The 19,815-nt window shown below is 52.8% G+C and overlaps 1 protein-coding gene across 1 annotated transcript in view; it reads left to right on the top strand.

The window, feature by feature from the left end:
* Positions 1–17,148, top strand: part of PADI4 (peptidyl arginine deiminase 4) — a 32,722-nt gene extending 15,574 nt beyond the window's left edge. Inside the window, 14 exon segments of the mRNA XM_027108294.1 lie at positions 1,234–1,348; positions 2,778–2,804; positions 2,807–2,902; positions 4,406–4,565; positions 5,204–5,315; positions 7,202–7,309; positions 8,762–8,852; positions 10,056–10,140; positions 12,979–13,120; positions 13,371–13,473; positions 14,311–14,381; positions 14,927–14,942; positions 14,945–15,051; positions 16,915–17,148. Of these exon segments, the coding sequence (XP_026964095.1) occupies positions 1,234–1,348; positions 2,778–2,804; positions 2,807–2,902; positions 4,406–4,565; positions 5,204–5,315; positions 7,202–7,309; positions 8,762–8,852; positions 10,056–10,140; positions 12,979–13,120; positions 13,371–13,473; positions 14,311–14,381; positions 14,927–14,942; positions 14,945–15,051; positions 16,915–17,148 (1,467 nt within the window).
* The last annotated feature ends 2,667 nt before the right edge of the window (positions 17,149–19,815 follow it).

Here is a 19,815-nt window from a genome sequence, read left to right as displayed (position 1 = left end):
CATGATTGTGGGTTCAGAGAATGTGTTGTCCCACAAACTGGAAACTAGACTCACCCAGTTCATGCACAGCAGAGAGAAAATTTGCAGGCAGGTCTCAACTCTGGCTCAAAAATTCCCTATACTATGGGGAATTCCATGGCGGTCCAATGGTTAGGACTCCACACTTTCACTGCAGGGGGCACGGGTTCGATTCCTGGTCGGGGAAATACGATCCCGCAAGCGCAAAGCGCAGCCAAAAAAAAAAAAAATCCCCTATACTAGACTTTAGCTACTGGTGGGAGAGGTTCACATGAGGTGAATAATAAAGAAAAGAGGCAGGGGATAGAGGAGGGAAGGAGCCAGGTGGGGAGAGGGAATGTATGTTGCAGAAATATAGGGTGATGTCGTACGCAGGTGATGAATCGTCTTAACTGGGGTCCATGGATAAACCTCAGGGTGTCCCTGAAACCCCAAAGCTGCCTGCACATTTTTGTGCTGGTGTGCACTGTATTTTATTTATTTATTATTTTGGCCACACTGTGTGCCTTGCCGGATAGTATTTCCCCAACCAGGGATCGAACCCGTGCCCCCTGCAGTGAAAGCACCAAGTCCTAACTGGACCGCCAGGGAATTCTCCATATGCTGGTGTGCACTTTAAGATGATATGACCTGTCAAAAATTAATATCCCTTTGTGGGGTCAGTCAAAAGTGGGGGGAGGAATTACAGCTCTGGGAGTGGAATTCATCCTTGGGTCCCTCCCAAAACACAGTCATTCCCCGGGGGAGAATGCTCTCCTACAAACAGAAGACGTCATCACTATTAGATTCCTGCTGGGAGGGGCTGCTAAATTTGCTTTCATCTTTGGGCAGACAGTAACCAACTGCTAGGAATAGTGCCCACACTTCGGTGAAGGAGTAATTAAGAGTTCTCAGAAGAGGAGCTATTTAGATTTGAGTCTAGACACAAATATTTAGCGCAGTTTTGTTTGCTAATCCAACAGTTTTTAAAAGCTGTTGAAATCAATTTTACTGTCTTGGACTCCTTTTTTTAAGTGGATGAGTGGAATTTGTTTATGACTTTCGGGGCAGGCAAAAATCCACTCTTGGGACCAAAACATTACCTGATGTGGGAACAAAATGTGTAAATCACAAAAGGCTATTGAGGTGCTAGGGCAAGGTGGCTGGGCTTTCCCAGGAGTTGGAGGGACATACACAGGTTCCTAAGTGTGCCCCGTCTCTGCTGGGTGTCCACAGAGGACCTGGACCTGGGGCCCTCATGGGCAGGGCGCCATCCTGCTAGTGAACTGTGACAGAGACAATCCCAAATCTTCCACTGTGGACTGCAAGGATGACCAGCTTGACAGCCAAGGTAAAGACCCCCCAAGAACCAATGGGAATAGAGCATTGCCTTTTTGTGAAGCTTTTGTCCTGAGCCTTGTAACAACCCTCGGAAACCAGGGTTATTGGAAGCATGTTCTTTTTAGCATGACTGTTATGTAGGTAAAGGAATGGACAGGGGTCCTGAGAGGGCAAGTAACCTGCCCAAGGTCACACAGCAGCCAGGGAAGAGCTGGGAGCAACGCTCAGTCTCCCAATGCCTCCTCCAGGGCCCAATTTCCATCCCCAGCCCTTAACCAACCCAAACTTCTGCTCTTGGGTCAAACCTGGGGCCCAAAATAATTCAAAATGAAAGCCTGACTAGAGCCCCAAATTCATGCCAGAGCAGCCCTGAGCCCCAGCCATAGGCTGGGCACTGCTCGGACCAGTTCAGAATTCTTAACTCATTTGATCCTTCAGCTCAAGTTTCAGAAGTATGTATGGTCCTCAGCCCCACTTTACAGATGGAAAAACTGAGGTATGGGGAAGTGAAGCAATTTGCTCTGGGTCACACAGCTAGTAAGTCACAGGCTCAGGATTTGAACCCAGGCATCCCAACACCAGGGCAGGTTTAGGGGCACAAGTTGGGCGCAGGGTCCCTGCTGGCACACCTCTGAGGCATGGCCAGGGTGGAAGACCTGCACTGGAGGAGGGCGCCGAGGGGGGCAGGATTATTTGGCCCGGGCAGCAGCTGCCGCCTTCCTGGGGAGTTGCTAGAATGGCCTAGAAATGGATGCATTTTAAAGTTGCATGGAGTTGGCCTGGCCTGATGCCAGGGAGCAGCCTCTACACGCTGCCTGGCACACAGTAATTATCAAACAGCCCGGGCGCTATAATACGCACTTTACACATACGACTGCACCCTTCCCTCCGTGTGGGCTCTGCGCTTAGCCCTGTGTATTTACGAGGAAGCAGAGGGACGGAGAGCTGAAATACCTCCCCAAGCCCACAGAGATCCAGGGTTCAAACCCCGCCCACTCCAGTGCCCTTGACCACGTGACTCTTGTCCAGCCTCTGACTCTCGTCCATCTTCAATCTCCCCAAGCCTTTGCCGGCCACTATTCAGGTTGGCTCACTTCGCACGCAGGCCCCGGGGAGAAACCTTTCCACTCATTCACCCCACAAATAATTATTGAGCACCTGCCTTGTGCTAGGCATTGTTCTAGATGCTTCTCGGAGCTGGGAACAGAGCAACAAACAAGATAAATGTGATTTCTGCTTTGGCCAGCTTACATCCTAAGTTCATCCTAGCGGGAGAGGACCAAAACCTTGAATTCCTTTAAGTCTAAAATGAAAAATATTGTTTAAATACTGGAAAGAGCATAAGGAAAATAAAGCAGGTGACGTGATGAAGGGTGGTCTTGGGTGGGGGGGCGTAGTCTCAGGGGCCTGCGTCTCAGGCCATGCCCTTCTCATTCCAGACCTGAAGGACATGTCCTTGGTGACCCTGAGACGAAGACCCCCAGGGACTTCAGCAAGCACCAGCTGGTGCTCCATGTGGCCAAGTCTGAGATGGATAAAGTCAGGTGTTTCGAGCCAATGGTGAGTCGCCCTTGGCCATCACCTTGGTGTTCCCTTCCCACCCCAGCCAATGGGACTCAGCCCCTTCACACACACTTCAGTGAATAATTCCCGAGCACCTACCCTGTGCCAGGTTCTAAGAACTGAGGATGCAGCAGTAAGCACGATGGACATCTCTGCCCACTGCCTTGTAGAAAGGGCACAGACAAAATGCAGCAAACAAGATGATGTCTGGTGCTGGGTGAGCACTGAGAAGGAAATGACCTCCCTCCCAAGGACTGTTGTAGCTGTTCTTTGTGTGTCTGTCTCTGTCACACACACACACACACACACACACACACACACACACACACACAGGACTGTTGTGTACAGAGGTTTTTGAATCCAAGCTGACTGCACATCAGAACTGTAATATGTAATAATTTGTTCCCCAACAACCTGGTGATCAGAGACATCAGTAACTTCTCAGCGGCTTGCGAGCACCTGCCACTGAGTGCCGGGCTCGGTTCTAGGCAAAGAACAAAACAAAGTCTCTGCCCTCATGTCACTTTCATCTTAGCGGGTTGAGAGCAATGATATGTAAAATCATTAAGTAAAGTGTCTAGTGCCTCAGATGGCATTAAATGCTACACAGAGGGATGCAACAGTGAAAAGGAAGAGAACGAGGGGTGTGGGGAAGGGGGGCTGGGGAAGGCTTCCCCCAGAAGGTGTCATTGAGCAGACAGAGGTGTGGGAACACCCAGGGGAACAGCACTCCTGGCAGAGGGAACCACAGGTGCAAAGGCCCTGAGGTGGGATGTGCCCATGGGCTTGAGGAATGTAGGGAGGCTGGCTCGGCTGGAGTGTGTAATGCAAGGGTTGGGGGGGGGGGGGATGAGGGTGGAGAAGAAAGGCCAGAGGGGAAGGGGCTGGGTCAGGGAGGCAGGAAATGACTGTGGCTTCTAGTCTGTGGGAGGTGGGGGGCCATCTGAGGGCTGTGCAGAGGCGCAACTTGATCTGACTTCCATTCAAACCTCAGCGATTAGACTGACATTGGTTTGGCCACAAACCAACTCCTTGCCTCTATGGAGGTATCACCTCCTCCAGGAAGCCTTCCCTGACCTCCCAGAACTTACTACTATCTGTAATTTTGACTGTCTTTGCTCCTCCCTACTTACCCAGGAGATTGTGCACTCCCTGGGGACCAGGACAGTGACTGTCACCCTGGTCTTTCCAGGTGTCACCTGAGAGCAGGTGATAGGGAGTGAATGGATGGATGAATGAATGAATGAACTATAACGTATATTGGACTTTCTGCAAAGTTGTGAATGACTCAGGCACCCTCATCGCTCCATTCCTGGACCTCCATCGGGAGGGCGAGGGCGGGGCCTTTAGTCCCTTCCTCCTAAGGGGAGGCTCCTGCCAGATCCCGCTGTGAGGGATCCTTAGGGGTGAGATGCCACGGCCTTGGGAAGGCATCACACACCAAGAAGACAAGGTCTCAGAAGTAGGGACGCAGACCTGAGCCTCCCTTGCTCTCTCCCAGCAGACAGACAGCCCTCCAGGTACGGCATGATCCTGGGGCCACGGCACCCCTCTCACCCCCTGGAGCCCCAGGGTGGCCATCACAGCACAGACTTCTATGTGGAGGGCCTGGCTTCCCCAGACGCCAGCTTCCCAGGGCTCGTTTCCCTCAATGTCTCCCTGCTGCACATAATAACTGTAATATGTAATAATTTGTCCCCTCAGAGGGCAGCCTGTGAGTCTTCTGCACCGGAAACCCCTGGGCACTCAGTTAAAATGCACGTTCTGGGCCAGCCTCTGAACCGCTGGGTCTCGACTCTGGGGACGGGACGAGTTGCCGGGGAGGCTCCTGCAGTCTGAGAGCCCCTGCTAACAATGCGGGGTCACAGGGGGACCTTCCCCTCTCCTCTTCCCATTGCTTTGGGGCAGAAGGGGTGAGAATGTAACCCCATGGTCAGGACGCAGGCTGGAAGCCAGCAAGGCCTGGGTTCGAACCCAGATGGCGTGACCTTGAGCTCTGACCTCCTCATTCTGTCTCCTCCTCGGTGGAAGGCTGCCCACTAGCTCCCCTCCTGGGTTGTTACCAGAGTTCAGTGAGCTATGCTTGCTAAGAGCAGAGACACAGGGTGAGCTGTGGTCTCTGTCCAGGCTCCAGGTGCCTTGGAGCACCCACCGTGCCCCTCCCCTCCTCCATCCAGCCCTGAGGTCCTGCTCCATCCCTAGAGACACCCCAGGGGGTCCAGCTTGCCCCCTCAAGGCCAGCCAAGGCCACTGGCTGCTGAGTCAAGGGCACTAAGGAGGTTGTTTTTTCTGTTCTTTTTAGGTTATTTGCAAATGAGGATTTCCTGAAGTCAGTGGCTGCTCTGGCCAAGAAAGCCAGGTGCAGGCTGAGGGTCTGTGCCAAGGAGGAGAGCACGAATGACCGGTGGATGCAGGTGCGTGGCCCGGGCACACAGGAGGCGCAGCCCTGAGGGTCAAGGGACACGGGGACCTGGGCTCCTAGGGCTCGGCCGAGCACCTGGCTGGTCACCCTTCCTCAGACAGGCGGGGAGTTAGGAGCCTCTGAGGGTCCTCACAGACGGAGCGCTCAGGCAAGTGACTCCACTGACATCTACTGTGGACACGTCACGCCCGCCGTGGTCACCAAGATGACCACCTTCCTGCTTGAAAACTCTCAGACAACTTCAGGAAATTGAGGAAATGCTGCAAAGCTCAGGGGGCTGGAGCTCAACCATTCCCCCTAGCAGCCTCCCTCCAAGCCAGCCTTCCCGGGCTCGGCCACCAGGCCAGGCCACACCCCTGCTCCAGCACTTTCCATGGCTCCCATCTCCTCCTTCTCAGCTTGCCTCTCAATCTGGCTGTCCCACACCGGCCACACTGGATCACCATTCTGTCTCTGTGCCAGGCTCCCCCTCCACCCCGTCGTGCCATGAGCCCCCTGAGGGCAGAGAGGGAGTCTCATTCAGCTCAGCACCGAGAACCTGGCATTGGGTGGTGCTAGTGGGCAGTTGGCGGGCTGACCGAGCCTCCGTGCCTCTCCTTCCATGCTGCCCGCCCTGCTCCCACCCCATCCCATAGCCCTGTTCCTTCTCTCCAGCCGCCCTCCCCATTCCCACCCCCACGTCCAAATCAGTCCCGTCATATCCCAGCTCGAATCGCCTCCATAAATGTCCTCAATCCTTCCAGCGGGAATTCATTCCTCTTTCTTCTAAACCTCCAGATAATACCCTCTCTTCCTTTCTCATCCTTCCATCTGTGTTAAATCAGGTTGAACCAGAAGAAATGGCTGATATGCCACCATTTTTTACCTCCAAGAATGGCAATTTCGGATGGTTCAGCTAATAGTGATGTGTCCAAGATCACGCCTGCCTGCTAAAATACAGGCAGGATGTGTACCCCATTCATTTCTGCACCCTCCCCGTCTCTGCCCCATGGGCTCGGCTGGGGCCTCACCTGCCCTCCTTTGGGGCGGAGCTACTGCTGCCCTCCAGCCTCAGCTCAGCAATGCTCTTTCTCTCTTTTTTTTTTTTTGCGGTACGGGGGCCTCTCCCTGTTGCGGCCTCTCCCGTTGCGGAGCACAGGCTCCGGACGCGCAGGCTCAGCGGCCATGGCTCACAGGCCCAGCCACTCCGCGGCACATGGGATCTTCCCAGACTGGGGTACGAACCCGTGTCCCCTGCATCGGCAGGCGGACTCTCAACCACTGCGCCACCAGGAAAGCCCTCTTTCTCTTTTTTTAAAATTAATTTTGACTGGAGTATTGTTGCTTTACAATGTTGTGTTACTTTCTGCTGTACAGCAAAGTTAATCAGTTACGCATATACATAAGTCTTCTCTTTCTTAGATTCCCTTCCCTTTTAGGTCACCACAGAGCATTGAGTAGAGTTCCCTGTGCTATAAAGTAGGTTCTTTTTAAGAACTCTCCTCTGACCCGTCCCAACTGAATCAGGAGTCCCTCCTCCGTGTTCCCGAAGACCCCTCACCTCCCTCCCATCACCTCCTAGCACCGGGTGGTGAGTGCCCAGCTCCTGGATCCCCCCTTGAGGACAGGCTCGTACACCATGGGTCCCTGGCATCTGGCCGGGCACTTACCAGGAGCGAGAGTGAAGGGCACGCCATTGATTCCACTACACGTTGGTTCAAATACAGGACAGTAAGCTCTGCTTTCCCGGAGCCCCTCCTCTGGAGTTGAATGTCCCACGTGCGTTTGCCCTTGACGGCAAGGGGGAGCGTGTGGATGGTTCCACACCCCCATCCCTGCGCTGGGGGTTGAGACCCAGGCAGCGCACGTAACAGCCTCCCCTGCACTCTCTCTTCACAGGATGAGATGGAGATCGGCTGCATCCAAGCCCCACACAAAACGCTGCCCGTGGTCTTTGCCTCCCCAAGGAACAGAGGCCTGAAGGATTTCCCCATCAAATGCATGCTGGTACGTACTAGGCGGGGATGGGCACCAGTGCTGAAACCCTTGCCTTGAGGCCTCCTTCCTCCTTTTCTGTCTCCCACCCCCGCCTGCTGCTGAGCATCCTGCAGGTGTGCGTCCTGCCCAAGCAGCCACCACACAGGTGGCCGGGGCGTCCTGCCCAAGCAGCCACCACACAGGTGGCTGCGGGGCATTTTTGTGATGTGATGAGATCTGGCTCTTCCCTTCCCAGAGCACTTTCTGGCCATGAGCTCACTTTGTCCTCAGGAAAACCCTGCCGAGGACATTAGTCCTCTCCATAGATGCTCTTGGGACTTCCCTGGCGGTCCAGTGGATTAGACTTCACGCTCCCACTGCAGGGCGCACGGATTCAATCCCTGGTCGGAGAGCTAAGATCCCACATACTGTGCAATGCGGCCAAAAAAAAAAAAAAAAAAAGATGCTCTTGCTGGAAGGTGAGGGTAGGGCCAGGACCAGAACCTTCCCCAATGTCCAGCTGGAGGCTCTGTCTTTTGGGTGGGAGGCTGGTCTTTGGGGGGCTCCCTCTGGGACATGGGGGTGTTCAGGATCAGAGTGGTCACTTCCTCGGTGTGACTTTATCAGCCAAGGTCTCTACGTGTGTTTGGGGGGTGGGGCGAGGGTGACATATTAGTGAGTCATGCTTGACTAACCTGGCAGTTTCGGGCAAACTCAGCAAAGAACAATAATAATAATAGTAATAATAATGGTTACATTTATTGAGCACGCGTTCTGTGGCATTCAAAGGGCTAAATTCTTACATGAGCTGACTCATTTAATCTAACAACCTCTAAGGTAGATGCTATCACTAGACCCATTTTTTTTTTTTTTTTTTTGCGGTATGCGGGCCTCTCCCTGTTGTGGCCTCTCCCGTTGCGGAGCACAAGCTCCAGACGTGCAGGCTCAGCGGCCATGGCTCACGGGCCCAGCCGCTCCGCGGCACGTGGGATCTTCCCGGACCGGGGCACGAACCCGTGTCCCCTGCGTCGGCAGGCGGACTCTCAACCACTGCGCCACCAGGGAAGTCCTAGACCCATTTTATAGATGAAGAAACTGAGGCTCAGAGAGGTGAAGCAGCTTTCCTAAAGTCACACAAAAAGAGAGTGAAGCTAGAATTCAAACTGGGCCATGAGCACCCTGCTCCCTGCTTTCCCAGTAAGACCCCAGGCCTGCGATCTGAGCCTGGACAGCCCCCTAACCTCAGGCACCAGGGAAAACAAAGGAAAGAGTGCGGGGTGCAAGGTTTGCTGTGGTGAATGGCTTTCCAAGGAGCACCCTGTGCCCCAAGGGGAAAGGAAGCAGCCCTGCCCACGCAGGAGGCTTTGAAAAGAAACTTGAGTTTAACTCGCTTGTTCTCCTGTGCTGAGTGGTGACAATGAGGGAATTTAGTTGGGGTCACTGGTGTCTCTCTGCCACAGAATCAGGTTAATCCTGTTTCAGGAGCAGCAGGATGAATTTGCCAGCTGTGCTGAGACTTTGGCCCTTCTCGCTGATTTCAGTCCTATTGTGTTCCGTGGCCATGTCTCCAAGAGTGAGGAAGGCTAGGCTCTCTGACGTCACAAGCCAGCTGCCAGGCCCACAGACAGACACCACAGCACAGGTGTCCTCACCCAACCCACAGACAGCCTCGGAAGAGGGGGGCTGCGACGGTCTCTTAGCCACTCTCGTCTGGGGTATTCAAATCACTCAGGAAAAGAATTGGGATCAAAGTCAAACTCCTCGAAAAGGGAACCCTCTTGCACTGTTGGTGGGAATGTAAATTGATGCAGCCACTATGGAGAACAGTATGGAGGTTCCTTAAAAAACTACAACTAGAACTACCACACGATCCAGCAATCCCACTACTGGGCATATGCCCTGAGAAAACCATAATTCAAAAAGAGTCATGTACCACAATGTTCATTGCAGCTCTATTTACAATAGCCAGGACATGGAAGCAACTTAAGTGTCCATCATCGGATGAATGGATAAAGCAGTTGTGGCACATATATACAATGGAATATTCCTCAGCCATAAAAAGGAATGAAATTGAGCTATTTGTAATGAGGTGGATGGACCTAGAGTCTGTCATACAGAGTGAAGTAAGTCAGAAAGAGAAAAACAAATACCATATGCTAACACATATATATGGAATCTAAAAAACAAACAAAAAAAGGTTCTGAAGAAGCTAGGGGCAGGACAGGAATAAAGATGCAGACATAGAGAATGGACTTGAGGATATGGGGAGGGAAAAGGGTAAGCTGGGACGAAGTGAGAGAGTGGCATGGACATATATACACTACCAAACGTAAAATAGCTAGTGGGAAGCAGCCGCATAGCACAGGGAGATCAGCTCGGTGCTCTGTGACCACCTGGATGGGTGGGATAGGGAGGGTGGGAGGGAGGGAGACACAAGAGGGAGGAGATTTGGGGATATATGTATATGTATAGCTGATTCACTTTGTTATAAAGCAGAAACTAACACACCATTGTAAAGCAATTACACTCCAATAAAGATGTTAAAAAAAAAAAGTCAAACTCCTCGGCAGGCAACGGCCCCATCTGCTTCTCCAACCCCGTCATGGGCCACTTTCCCTGTCCCTCACCTGGCTCCAGCCCCACTGGCCCCCCACTGACCTCCTTCCTGTTCTTCAAATGTACCCAACTTGTGCTTGCCCCAGGGCCTTTTCATATGCTGTTCCCGCTTCCCAGTTAGCTTCCCGGTTCACATGTCTGGCTGCTTCTCCACCTTCAGGTCTCAGCTTCAATGCCCTCCTTAGTGAGGCCATCCTGGTACTGAAGGACACATCCATGCCCCTGGCATTCTCCACTGTAGCACTGCTGGTTCCTTCTGTTATAAATCACCGGACTGTTTACTCTCCATCCTCTGTCTCCCCGCTAGACTGGAAGCACCACAAGGGCATGCCTGGGCCGTAGTGCCCATCACTGTACACCAGGCACTTAGCATGCAGCTTACACGTGGTGGGTGTTCTCCCACAAGACAACATCAGTACATTTTAAACCGGTCAGTGGAACACCAGTAGCACTTGCCATAAGTAGAAGCATTGAACCTTGAAGTTAAAGAGAATGAAAACAAAAGAGTGCTATTAAATCCAGCTCCACACAAATGACTGCAGAAACTCCGAACCAGGTTTCACCCTCCGCTTGTTAAGACGGGAGGTTAGCGGGTGTTAAGGGTGGATTTGCATCACCCGCTCTGGGACTTTCATCTTTGATGAACCAGAAAGACTGGAGGAGAACTTGGCCACATTCTAAGCCTGTGCTGGAATCTGTAGCGAGTAGCACATGTGAGCATCTCCTGCACATCTTGTTCTGGGTTGGGGGGCCCTTCTCCAGACCATGGATACCGCTTCATTCGCCTGCAGAAATCCAAGCCTGCAGCCTAGGTAGCTTTCTTCTCATGGCGACAGCCAGGGCAGTGACTTGGATGAATTTGCTATTCATTCATCAAATGTTCTTTGAGCACATACTCTGTGCCCAGCCCTGTTCTAGGCACTTGGAATCTATTGGTGAGCAATGCCAAGGCCCCTGCCCTCATAGAGCTGACATTCTAGCCCAGAGAGATTGACAAGGAACAATATGTTTAATGAATAAATACATTACGTTATATGTTGGGAGGTGAAATCAAGTACTACAGAAAAAGAAAGAGCAGAATCAAGGGGCTCACAGGTGCCAGAGTGGTGGGGGGACTGGATTGCAATTTTAAATAAAATGGTCAGGGGAGGCCTCTTTGAGAAGCTGACACTGGAGCCAAAACAGGAAAGAGGTGAAGAAGTTGACTCTGTAGATATCTTGGTGAAGAGTGTTCTGGGCGGTGGAACAGCCAGTGCAAAGGCCCTGAGGCAGGGCATGCCTGGCATGTTCACAGAATAGCGAGGAGGCCTGAAGGGGTGGAGCTGAGTGAGCAAGAAGCAAAGTGGTAGGAGAGGCAGAGAGGTGACGGGGATGAGGTGTAGTGGGGAGACGGATCCTGTGAGCTTCTTGGCCATCGTAAAGCCATTTGTTTAGAATCTGAGAAACTAGGGAATCATTGCAGAGTCTTAAACAGGGGACAATTATGACCTGATTGATGTTATTAAAGAGAACCTCTGGCTGCCCACTGAGAATGGACGGCAGTGGGGCAAGGGTGGGAGCAGGGAGAGTGGGGATGAAGCTGGTGCTGTAACTGGAAAGATGATGGGGCTGCAGACCAGGGGAGCAGGGGAGGGGGTGAGAAACAGCCAGATTTGGGACATGTTTTGAGGACAGAGCCAATGGGATTTCCTGATGCTGTGAGGGAGAGACAAGCCTAGATGACTTCAGGTTTTGACCCTTGTGAGTGGCAGGTGTCATCCCTTGAGATGGGAGGACTGAGGGAGGCACAGGGAACAAGGAGCTGGGAAGTGGGGATCAGCAGTTCTGCTTGGGGCAAATGTGAGATATTTAGTCAACATCCAAGTCAGACATTGTACCACATGTACGGCGTTTGGGAGGGAAATACAGACTGAGATATAAACGTGGGCGTGGTCAGCACGTGGGTGGTATTTCGTGAGACTGGGTGAGATCGTCAAAGGAGGGAGTGAATCAAGGACCAGGTCTGGGGCCCCCAGTGCACAGGAGGCTGAGAGGGAGCAATGGCCGAAGCGAAGTGCAGAAAGTGTGGGAGGGACATGGGGGTGACCAGCTGACTCGGATGCTGCTAATGGACAAGGAAGCCTGGGCACTGCCCTTGGGTTTAGCTGTGTGACCACGAAGACCTCGAGGGAGCAGTGTTGACGGCCCAGCCGGGGAGGAAGTCAGGTTGGCATGGGTTTTAGAGAGAAAGGGACGATTTGGAAATGATGGTTTTTAGACTTATGCTATCACAGACCTCCTTGAGACTAGTCATCTTCCCAGAAAAATGCACCCAAGCTCACTATTTGGAATCTCTTTTCAGGGAGTCTGTGGCCCCCATGAAGCCCCAGGGTACAGACCGTCGACTTGTAGGAAGCCGAGCTATAGGTGCAGTAAGTAGACCGAATGATGGCTCCTCAAATGTGGCCTAATCCCCAGAAGCAGATGCTGTCTTACATGGCAACAGGGGCTTTGCAGATGTGATTAAGTTGGGGATTTTGAGATGGGGATTCTCAGGATCTGGGTGGGCTCTATGTAATCACAGCGCTTCTTGTGAGAGGGAGGAAGGTGGGTTGCGGTGGGAAAATGCATGTGATGACAGCAACAGAGGTTGGAGTGATGGGCATTGAAGAGATGGAAGAAGAGGCGACCAGCCAACATGGCCACTAGAAGCTGAAAAAGGAAAGAAGATGGATTCTCTGCCGGAGCCTCCAAAGGAACCAACATGCCACCCCTTGATCTTAGCCCAGCGAAACTGATTCCAGACTTCTGACCTCAGAACCGTAAGAGAGAAACGTGTGTTGCTTGAAGCCACGAATTGGGTTACAGCAGCAGCTGGAAACTAATACGGGATGAGAGGTGTGTCACCTGCCCGGTCTTCTCATGAAGATGGAGATGTAATAAAAAAAAAAAGGTATCCCAGGGTCCTGAATCCCTTCCCTGAAGGAGAACCTTGACCCCTTCGCCAAGTCCCAGTCCCGAAGAGACTTCCTTGTTAATCCCCACCTTTGTTGGCTCCCCCACCCCCATCTCCCCATAACACTCCTTTAACCCCGCGTTGGCAGCAAGGAAAGCCAGGAGACGCACCAGGACCTGCAGGATTTCCTCAGTGCCCAGCAGGTGCAGGCCCCTGTGAAACTCTACTCCGACTGGCTGTCTGTGGGCCACGTGGATGAGTTCCTGAACTTCGGTCCAGTGCACAAGAAGGTGCAGTCCGGGGGGCTCCCTGGAGGAAGCCACATGCCTTCTTCTTGGGTTTCCAAACACAGCTCTGCCTCTGCCTGGGGGTGACTGACCTTACCTTCCTGACTCTGTTTTTCCCTCACCCCCAGGAGGGGGCATGTAAGAGGCGGCCTGCCCAGGTCCAAACCCACACTCCCCGTACCCCCAGCAGAGCCTTCCTCCTTAGGAGACCCAGGGCAAAGCTGACCTCTGACCCCAGGGTTTCTGCCTCCAGGGCTTCTGGCTGCTCCTGGCCAGCCCCAGGTCCTGCTACAAACTGTTCCAGGAGCGAATGAAGGAAGGCCATGGGGAGGCTCTGCTGTTCCAAGGGGTCAAGAGTAAGATGGCTGTGCCTGTTCTTTTACCTGGGAAACTTCCTCTGCCTTCACATGGTCTCCTATTGCCAGACGGAATCATTCAGGCAACAGACGTCTGAGTAGCCACTGAGCACCAGGCTTTGTGCTAAGTGCTGGGGATGCTGTATGAACAGGGCAGAATAGCTCCCTGCCCTCAGGACCCAGAGTCCAGGGCAAAGTGAGTCAAGGAAACAACTAAACACAGGGGCATTGAGGGGTGTCTGAGAGGAGCTCAAGGAAGGCTTCCTGGAGGAGGCGAAGATCAAGCATGAGCGTGAGAGATGAGCAGGAGTTGGCCAGGCAAACGGGGCAGTGGGATGGAAGGAAGAGAGATATTCCAGACAGAAGGAACAGCAAAGGCACAGAGGCAGGAGAACGCAAGATGTGTTTGAGGACCTGAAAAAAGTTCAGTCTGGGTGGAGCACAGAATAAAATATTTTTTTCAGTGAAATCCACAGACACTGGTCAGAGTCAGAGGTTGAAGTCACCATGGCTGAGAGTTTTCACCTAATATCTGTATATGTCCTGTAGCATCAGGCAATGGTCAGACCTCTGATTGCCCCTCCAGAAACGGGATCCCTTTGGAGATAAGAGAATTTAAGGGAGCGAAGTTAAAACTCTTAATGAGAACTTACCCTGATAGATTATTTTATTAAAGTCATCTGCCTCCCAGATGCTCATAATAAACCTATATTTTAGGAATCATTGCTGCCCCCATTTTATAGATGGGAAAACTGAGCCCCGACTGGACCTGCTGGGAAGAGCAAAATGGACCTCTGAATTCATCTGCTTTTTTTCTTTTCTTTTTCTCCATGACAGACAAAACCCAGCAGAAAATAAAGGACATTCTGTCAAACGAGAAACTGAGAGAACATAATTCATATGTGGAGGTACTAGCCTGGCTGCCCAGGAGATGCCATATCCCGGGCAGACCCGACACTCCCACCCCCACCTCCAGCCCCCTTCCCTGTGGTTAGAGGCCCAAGGCAGAGCCTTCCACGGGCTCAGTGATGAACAGCCCTGGGATTTGGGTCAATGTGTGTGTGAGAGAGAGAAAGAGAGAGAGGAGACCTTGGTCACCACTACAGGAATACACACAAGGTGATGCAGGGAGGAGAGAGAATTGGCAAAGCTGGAGCTGGAGAAAGATGGGGGAAACTCTCAGAAACAGAGGGACAGAGGCAGGAGAGAGGCCAAGCGTTGGAGTGACTGGAAAGGCAGGGACACAGAAGCAGAAAAGAGAGGCAGAGGGACTGAGCAGAGGGAGGGAAGGAGGGAGGAAAAGGAGGTGCCCATCACCGCCTTCCTGACCCTGTCCGTGGTCCTTCCCCTGGCCGGGCCTCAGCCCCACCTGCCCCTCCCCAACGGCAGTCCGCGCCCCGCCCCGTGCTAGCCCCGCCCCGCCCACCGCCGTCCCCTCCTCCCGCCCCCCCAGAAATGCATCGACTGGAACAGGAGCTGGGCGTGAAGGAAGGGGACATCGTGGACATCCCCCAGCTCTTCAAGCTCCAGAAAGGCTTCAAAGGGACCCTCAAGGTGGAAGCCTTTTTCCCAAACATGGTGAGGAAGTGACCTTCTGAGTAGCCTTAAGTCAGAGAGGCCAGCTGGGCACTGGGTCCAGGAGGCTTGGTTGGCTCCTCACCCGTTGGGGTTTGCACGGCCCTATCCGCCTTACAGAGGCTTTAGGCAACCACCTGGGGGTCAAAGACTATCATCGCCCCCACTTTACAGATGATGCCCAGGGAGACCAGGTCCCTGGCAAGAGGTGGGATTCAGAGCCTGGGGTCTGGCTGAACTGCCCCCTGTGGACTTTCGGTGGCAGGTGAGGTAGGAATGGGGCAGGTTCTGGGGGGCGGAGACAAGCAACAAGCAGGATGCTCTCAGGTCGAATTAAGTACCATGAAGGGAATAAAGGTGGGGCACCTTTTCAGACTGGTCCAGGAAGGCCTCTCTGAGGAGGTTAGGCTGGCACTGCCTGGCTAAGTGGGATTCACCTGTCTGAAGGGTGAACTTGAGGGAGATCCACTTTTGTCGAGAACTTTTAACTGACCCCAGCAACATCTTGAAGTCGCCTGGTATATATTTCCCGTCCCTCTGCCCTCTTGCTGTGTCTCTTCCAAGAATACCCAAAGGCCAGGCAGAAACCTCACCCAATTCTACTGGGGTCCTTCAGCCCCCTCTCCCGCTGCAGCTGCGGATTACAGTTCAGGGAAGAGCCTGTAGTCCCTGGCACAGTGGTCTTCAAACTGGGTTCTCCAGGGCCCTGGGGTTCCAAGGTAGGACCTCAAATGCAGTGGTTTAGATTTTGTCTGTTTCATGCACTGAAGTGCTGCAGAAGATTTTGTTTAGAATAAAGCTTCCTTGGCTAAAATGAGACAGGAGGGGGCACCCTCCTCTTAACCCCTGGAATAAAATTGGCCCCAAGCATTTCATGTTTTCTCCAGTTTAGCCCAGCCAGGCAAGAAAGCTGATGCTGACAGATGGGGGATGAGGCATCTCAGATGAAGTAATCAGCTATGCTGAGGGCCGACTTCGTTCCTCCACTGTGCGCGGCTCCAGAGGGAGCTGGAGCCTGAGCCATGACTCTCCCAGGAGCCCCGTGATGGGCGGTGGGGGCGTGGGCCTGGGCATGGAACAGGCGGAGAAATGAGGAGTGCCAGGCACTTGGCATGGGCTACATCTGAGCGGTGAGATGCCCCTTCGGTGACTCGTAAGCCCTGGAGACTTACTCCGTGCTTACCACGAGCTGGCACAGACTCTGCATACAGGTTCTTCTCCAATTGTCACAGCAATGGAAATGTGTTTGGGTTCTCTTTGCTGATGGGGCCCAGAGAGGCGAAGTGACTTGCCTAAGGCCACACAGCTATATAATAGTAGTGCTGGGATTCAAATCCATGTTGGCCTGGAGCCCAAATCCTCATCCTTTCACCTCACCAGGCCACCTCCCAATATAACGGAGGAAACATAGTCACTTACATAAGGTATAACATATGGAAGGTGCCCCAAAATAGGTAGTCACTTATTCACCAGATCATATCAACAGATATTTATTAAGTGCCTACTCTGTGCCAGGCACTGTGCTGGGAGCTATGGAAACACAGAGGAGGATGGCTAACTCACCGGCAGCTTCACGGAGGCGGTGGTACTTGAGCTGGGCCTTGAGTAATCGAGTTTGCCACAGGGTGGCAGTGGGGAAGGAGAGAGCAGTGTTAAGAATGTGGACCCCGGAGTCGGAGAGATTTGAGTAGAAGTCCTAGACTCGCTGGGTGGCCTTCAGTAGCTCACGTTACCGGCCTGGGCCTCAGTTTGCTCATCTGTGAAGTGGGGCTGTTATTTCCAAAGGTCAGAAGAGGAAGGGGGCACTCAGATGGTGCCGCAGGCTGCACGCTGCTGCCCCTGACCTGGGCTCCCGCTTCTTTGCAGGTGAACATGCTGGTGCTGGGGAAGCACCTGGGCACCCCCAAGCCCTTCGGGCCCATCATCAACGGCCGCTGTTGCCTGGAGGAGAAGGTGCGGTCCCTGCTGGAGCCTCTGGGCCTCCACTGCACCTTCATCGATGACTTCTACACCTACCACGTTCAGCAGGGGAATGTGCACTGCGGCACCAACGTGCGCCGGCAGCCCTTCTCCTTCAAGTGGTGGTGCATGGTGCCCTGAGCCCATTCTGCGCCCCCGTCCCCCAGTCCCCGGAAGATCCTGGCCAGAGGCTCTGGTCCCCTGCAGTGAGGCACAGCAAGAGCTCTTGGGGACATTTTGGCTCCCGGGGAGGGGTGGAGGATCACCCCTCTGGGCAGTGGCTTGATTCCTTCCCCTGTGCCCCAGCCCCTGAAATCCTCACCGAGGACCCCAACATGGTCATGGCATTGAAAACTCACTTCTGCTGTGAGAAGCTGCAATGACTTTTTTTTTTTTTTTGCGGTACGCGGGCCTCTCCCTGTTGTGGCCTCTCCCGTTGCAGAGCACAGGCTCCGGATGCGCAGCCTCAGCAGCCATGGCTCACAGGCCCAGCCGCTCCACGGCATGTGGGATCCTCCCGGACCAGGGCACGAACCCGCGTCCCCTGCATTGGCAGGCGGATTCTCAACCACTGCTCCACCAGGGAAACCCCTGCAATGACGTTTTACAGTCACTTTGTATGTGAGGCCAAGCTAATGCTCCTGGCATTCATTCATTTATTCATTCACTCACTGTCATGGTCGAATTGAATATTACAAACTTGAAGGTTCGACCGGGATACATTGAAGGCCAACATTCCTGCATATGTCTTTCTTTACCGGGCATACATTGGGTCTATAAAATTTTCTGTGATCTGAGCCTAGTTAATTCTAATCTTCCCAAGGAGCCTCTGAGGGAGACTGAGGGGGGAGGAGGAGGGCTGAGCCCCCCCCCCCAGGGGTGCAGCACATCCCCAGAGCTGCACTGAAGTCAGTTTCCAAACAGCCAGCCAGGTGAACTGCCTGAGGTGTACAGATGCTCATTTGATTATTTGCTTTAATGTGTGTGTATGTTAACTGCACTCCTCTGTATTTCAGGATTAAAAAAATAAAGTTATAAAAAGTTGACTGGATCACAGGGACACTCGGCAGGAAAGAGCAGCAGAGATGAAGTCGTGGCAGCCTCAGGCTTCGGATACCACAGAGCGATATTTATCAGGTTCGAGGGCAAAGGTGCAGCCTGATTCCTGGTCACATTGTCCTTTGGAAAAAAGGCAACAGACATGGAATGCAAGAACCCAAGGGGGACAGGAGAACTGACTGTCGTTTCAAACACGCAAACGTTTCAGACATCAGCAAATTCTCATTGTCTCTCCCATTTGTCATTTCCGTTCCACCAGCTAGAAAGCCCTGTAAAGCAGAGTCTTGTCCCTCTTGTTTTCTGCTGTGCCACACTCCGTCTAGCTGGACGTGGCGCAGAATAGGAGCCATGGGTTTCGTGGAGTGAGGTTGTTAGTCCCCCCTGTGTCCTTTTCATATGTTTTCTTTTATGGCCCTGACATTAGGACGTAAGATTCCCCTGAAGAAAATAAAACTTGGTGACTTGAGGTCTTGATGATTGAGGCCAGATTTTGGCTCCATAGAGCCTGAGATGCTCAGAAAACACCCAAAGATGCTGTTTTCAGGTGGGTCGTGGAGAACATGATGGTGGAAAAAGATGGTCATCCGGAGTGTCTGCCCTCACACAGACTAAGGAGAAAGGGATCCATAAACCCGGTCACCATGTGCTTCTTTCTCTGAAGAGCATCAGCTCCCCCCACCCCCACCCCGCTTGGAATTTGCGGAGGCAGAAGATGCACAAGTGTTTCTTGTGGACAGAAGGGGCCGTGCACAAGGGGAAGCTGGTGTGAGGTTGTCCCCAGACCTGACCAATAGGGCAGCCTGGAGCAGTGAATGAGCTCAGTGGACAAAAGCGGAAGCCCTTGCCAGATTCCTGGAGCTGCAGAAGGCTGGAGAGATGAGCTGACGGCTAAAGCGGCCCTTGTATCAGCTAAGTGCAAGCGAGCCTCCTCCAACCGCTCATGGGGGATGCGGGGCATCAGTAAAGGAGCCAGGGGAGCCCGAGTGAGAGACAGCACCAGTTTAAGTCCTGCCAGCCCTGTAGAGCATCTTGTGATGGCGCTCAGGAGCAAGAACTTTCCTGCTGCCTCCCTCCCTCCCTAACACCCATCTCCCCTCCCTTCTCCTGCAATCACGTTAGTTTTCTGCAGCTGCTCTAACAAATTACCACAAACTCGGTGGCTTAAAACAACAGAAATTTATCCTCTCACAGTTCTAGAGGCCAGAAGTCCAGAACCAGTTTCACTGGGCTGACATCAAGATGTCCGCAAGGCCGGGTCCCTTCCGGAGCCCTAGGGGAGAATCCACCCTTCGCCTCTTCCAGCTTCTGGTGGCTGTCGGCGTGCCTCAGCGGGTGGCTGCATCGCTCCAGTCTCTGCCTGTGTGGTGGTTGCCTTCTCCTTCTGTGTATGTCACTCCCTCTGCTTCTCTTATAAAGACACTGGTGATGGCATTTACGGCCCACCCAGATAATCCAGGATAATCTTAGCTCAAAAATTCTTAGTCACATCTGCAAGGACTCTTTCTATATGAGATAACACAGGTTCCAGGGATTAGGGCCTTGATATCTTTCGGGGGCTATTATTCAACCTACTACCGGTTAGGAACCACCACTTGCCAGCTGGACAGATAGAAGGGGAAGAAAGAAGCCAAGCATCCCCTTTCCAGAGTTCTAAGTTTTGCAGCTGCATTAAATCCTAACGGGAAAGACTTAACTTTTTAAAAATTGAGATATAATTGACATATACGTTGTGTAAGTTTAAGGTGTACA

This window comes from Aethalodelphis obliquidens, unplaced genomic scaffold (assembly GCF_003676395.1).
Source record: "Aethalodelphis obliquidens isolate GAN/ISIS:26980383/991018 unplaced genomic scaffold, ASM367639v1 scaffold9, whole genome shotgun sequence".
NCBI lineage: Eukaryota > Metazoa > Chordata > Mammalia > Artiodactyla > Delphinidae > Aethalodelphis > Aethalodelphis obliquidens.
Note: the sequence above shows the minus strand (reverse complement) of the source record. Positions and strands in the feature narration are given on the sequence as shown.